The sequence below is a fragment of the Protobothrops mucrosquamatus genome, unplaced genomic scaffold (genome assembly GCF_001527695.2).
Source record: "Protobothrops mucrosquamatus isolate PMUCROS unplaced genomic scaffold, P.Mucros_1.0 scaffold3484, whole genome shotgun sequence".
NCBI classification, from domain to species: domain Eukaryota; kingdom Metazoa; phylum Chordata; class Lepidosauria; order Squamata; family Viperidae; genus Protobothrops; species Protobothrops mucrosquamatus.
The window spans coordinates 33,381-37,684 of NW_015389458.1; the positions used below are offsets into that span (position 1 = coordinate 33,381).

General features: G+C 49.3%; 1 protein-coding gene across 2 annotated transcripts in view; it reads right to left on the reverse strand.

Annotated features, from left to right (window-relative positions):
* The window catches only part of NRF1 (nuclear respiratory factor 1), a 38,206-nt gene that overhangs the window by 16,069 nt on the left and 17,833 nt on the right, over window positions 1-4,304 (reverse strand). For both annotated transcript variants that reach the window (XM_015827082.1, XM_015827081.1), the window contains exons 7-8: window positions 3,366-3,467; window positions 1,202-1,359 (exon numbers count right to left, since the gene is read on the reverse strand). In XM_015827082.1, the coding sequence (XP_015682568.1) occupies window positions 1,202-1,359; window positions 3,366-3,467 (260 nt within the window). The remainder of the gene's footprint in view (window positions 1-1,201; window positions 1,360-3,365; window positions 3,468-4,304) is intronic.

Consider the following 4,304-nt stretch of genomic DNA (forward strand, 5'->3'; position numbering starts at 1 on the left):
GGGGGCACCCCACAGCCATCCAGCACGTTGGCACTTGTGCAGCGCCCACACCCCCCACAACACAAATCCCAGCCACCACCGTTCCACAGGAGGCACCGAAAAGAAACTGCGTCGCTTGCTGGAGAATGAAAATGAACACCCTGTTATATATATATATATATATATATATATATATATTAATATATAAAAAAGGATTTTGTAGATTAGCTTTGTTATTTGGTGCTGAAGGGAATGGAACAGCTGCCGGAAAAGCTAAAGCTGTGGGTAGTGAGATGGATGGAGAAAGAAGCAGGGAGGGAGGGAGGGAAGGAAGGAAGGAAGGGGAAGGAGAGAGAGGAAGGGAGGAACAGAAAGGAGAGAGAGGGAGGGAGGGATGAAAGAGAGAGAGAGAGAGAGAGAGAGAAAGAAAAAAGTGTTAAGAAGGAAGAAGAGGGAAAGAGAGGAAGAGAAAAAAGGAAGGAAGAAGGGGCAAAGAGAGAGAGAGAGAGAGAAAGAAAGAAAGAAAGAAAGAAAGAAGGAAAGAAAGAAAGAAAAAGAGGTATGGAAGGAGGGAAGAAGGAAAGGAGAGAGAGAGAGGGAGAAAGAAAGAGGTAAGGAAAGAGAGAGGGAGGAAGGAAAGGAGGAAAAGAGAGGGATAAAGGAAGGAAAGGAGAGAAAGAAAGAAAGAAAGAAAGAAAGAGGGAAGGAAAGAGGGAAGAAGCAAAGGAGAGAAAGAAAGAGGGAAGGAAAGGGAGAGGAAGGAAGGAAAGGAGGAAAAGAGAAAGAAAGAAAGAAAAAGAAAGAATGAAAGAAAGGAAGGATAAGGAAAGAGGGAGGAAGGAAAGGAAGAAAGGAGAGAGACAGACAGACAGAAGGAAAGGAGAGAGAGAGAGAGAGAAAGAAGTAAGGAAAGAGAGAGGAAGGAAGGAAAGGAGGAAAAGAGAAAGAAAGAAAAAGAATGAAAGAAAGGAAGGAAGGATAAGGAAGGAGTGAGGAAGGAAAGGAAGAAAGGAGAGAGAGAGAGACAGACAGACAGACAGACAAAAAGAAAGAAAGAAAGAGAAAGAGGTAAGGAAGGAGAGAGAGAGAGTAAGGGAGAAAAGAAAGAGAAACCACCCACCCACCCACCAGGGCTTTATGAGATCTGGTAAAGGGTTCAAATTGGTACCCAGGACCCCTTAGTCCGGCCCCCTCGCTCCCCTTGCCCCCCTCCCCTCCCTACCTGTTGAGCGCCATCGTGACCGTCGCGCCTTGCTGCATCTCCTGCGACGCGGCGACGGCGGCTTCGGCCAGGGAGGCCACTGCCTGCGTGGCTTCGGAGGCCTGGGTGGTCTGGATGGTCATCTCGCCCCCCTGCAGCGTGGCCCAGTTCTGCTCCACCTGGCGGGAGGGAGAAGGCCAGAGAGACCCGTTGCAGGACCGGCGGCCTCACACGTACCTCCGGCCGCTTAGCAAACACCCAAAGGGACGACGGATCCCCCAAAGGTACCGTCCTCGGACTTACGACAGTTTGTTTAGTGCCCGTTCAAAGTCATAACGGCACGGGAGAGAGTAACCTAGGACCGATTTTCGCACTTATGACCGTTGGCAGCATCCCCGTGCTCACGGGATCAAAATTCAGCATCTTGGCAACTGACTCGCATTTACGACGGTCGCAATGTCCCGGGATCACGTGATCCCCTTTGGCGACCTTCTGACAAGCGAAGTCAATTGGGGAAGCCCGATTCGCTTAACGACCAGGCGACTAACTTAACAGATGCAGCAACTCGTTTAACAACCACGGCAGGGAAAGTCGTAAAATGGGGCAAAGCTCTCTTAACAACTGCCTCGCTTAGCAGTGGAAATTTTGGGCTCTGTTGCGGTTGTAAGTGGAGGACTACCCATACTTCTCGTGTTTGACAAAGGCAGCCCACAGCAAACGACCGATCTGTTCAACGACCGTGTTCATTTAACGACCAAGACAGCTACTTTACTATCGCTGCGTTCACTTAATGACCGCTGCCTAAAAACTCCTGAAAGCGGATGGTCACGTGGGTGACCACAATAGGCAGGCTCCTTGATGGTCGTAAAGCCGAGGACTACCTGTATTAGCTGGCCAAGAAGGGGGCTAAAGCACCCGCAAAAAAAACCCTAATCAAGATGGAAAATGCCCAGCTTTGCTCAGACAATGGAGGCTTGTCTTCCAGAGTGAATTTACACAAAAATACCCTCCATTTTTAGCTGTTTTTTTCAGATGGAAATTCGGTTTCTTGGAGAAACAAAGCTGGTTCTATTGCTCTGAGAATCCTACACCGTTGTGGAGGGGGGGGGGAAAGTTGAGTTTGATACAAAGGCCTGGAGTCCAATTAGCTCCGTCGAAAGGGGGAGTAAGGGGGGTTGAAGTCTCTCCCCTTCCCCAGTTTACAGACTGATCTAAGGAAATGAAATTCAACGGTGGAAAAAGTCAGGTTCTACATTTAGGCAAGAAAAACCAAATGCAAAGGTATGGGATAGGTGGTGCCTTGCTCAATGGCAGCAACGGTGAGAGGGATCTCAGAGTCGTAGTGGACCATCACTTAAATGTGAGCCAGCTGTGTGCTGCAGCTGCCAAAAAGGCCAACACAATTCTAGGCTGCATTAACAGAGGGATAGAATCAAGATCACGTGAAGTATTAATACCACTTTACAAGGCCTTAGTAAGGTCACACTTGGAATACGGCATCCAGTTTTGGTCACCACGATGTAAAAAAGACGTTGAGACTCTAGACAGAGTACAAGAAGAGCAACAAAGATGATCAGGGGACTGGAGGCTAAAACATATAAGGAACGGCTGCTGGAATTGGGTCTGTCCAGTTTAACGAAGAGAAGGACGAGGGGGGACATGATAGCAGTGTTCCAATATCTCAGGGGCTGCCCCAAAGAAGAGGGAGTCAAGCTGTTCTCCAAAGCCCCTGAAGGCAGGACAAGAAGCAACGGGTGGAAACTAACCAAGGAGAGAAGCAACCTGGAACTAAGGAGAAACTTCCTGACAGTGAGAACAATTAACCAGTGGAACAACCCGCCTCCAGAAGCGGTCAATGCTCCAACACCGGAAGTTTTAAAGAAGAGACTGGACAGCCACTTGTCTGAAATGGGATAGGGTTGCCTGCCTGAGCAGGGGGTTGGACTAGATGACCTCCAAGGTCCCTTCCAACTTTATTGTTGGCACGTCTAAAGAGAAATTGGGGCAAAAACCTGCCAGCTCTTCAACCGAACCTCATTTTAAGAGCCTCGTTGGAAAGAATGGAAAATTGCCAAATAAAGTCAGGGTGTGTGTGTGTTTGTGTGTGTGTGTGTGTGTCTGTTTCCACCCCTTTTTAAGGGCCAGAGAGCAGAAATTAGGGGTGCTTCTGGGGGAACCCCCTTACCTCTCCATCGGTGACCGCAGAGTAGTTGACCTGGGCGACTGTGACAGTGGTGGGCAATTCGGAGGCGTCTGCCAAGGTGGCCACCGTGGCCCCGGTGCCAACCTGCAATGACATGCCCAAAAATCACCAGGGTCTCCTCCCAAGATCCCAGCAGGCCTTGTGCCCCCCCCCCCGTGTCTCCCCTTTCAGCCTAGGATCCCATAGCCACAAAGCCAGGGGCGAGGTCCACTTCCCCATATTGGTGGGGAAGTGTGACACTGCGCCAAGGAGCTCATGTGCCCCCTGGCACCCTTCGACAAAAGACACCCCACACCCCGGGATGAACCCGGGCACAGGATGCCGTGCGCATCTGGGCATCCGCCAGCCATAAGCGATCCAAATTACGAACCATCCTTGTAATATGGAGGGGTAGAGAACCTTTATTGTCATTTTTTTTTTACTGTGGGCACAACGGCCCACACCAACAATGAAATTTAGTTGCCTGCTCTTAAAGTGAACACTTAGCCAGGCCTTTGGCCTGCTCTGCTGTAGAGTGGGAGATGGTTTGAAGTCAATATAATTTATATATAATTTAAAGAAACGTTGGGAGGAGATTCATGTCACACGCTGTTGAGCAAAAAGTCAGATAAAGCCAACGCTTAAGTTGCTGTTTAGTTGCTGCTGAGGGTAAGGAGGAATGGGTGGGATGGATGGATGGAAGGAAGGAAGGAGGAAAAATGATGAGAGGAAGAGAGGAAGGGAAAAGGGATGAGGGAAGGAAGGAAAGAAGGGTGGAAGGGAAAAGAGAGAAGGAAGAATGGAGGGAGGGAAGAAGGAAAGAAGGAAAAATGATGAGAGGAGAAAGAGAGGAAGGTAAAAGGGATGAGGGAAGGAAGGAAAGAAGGGTGGAAGGGAAAAGAGAGAAGGAAGAATGGAGGGAGGGAAGAAGGAAAGAAGGAA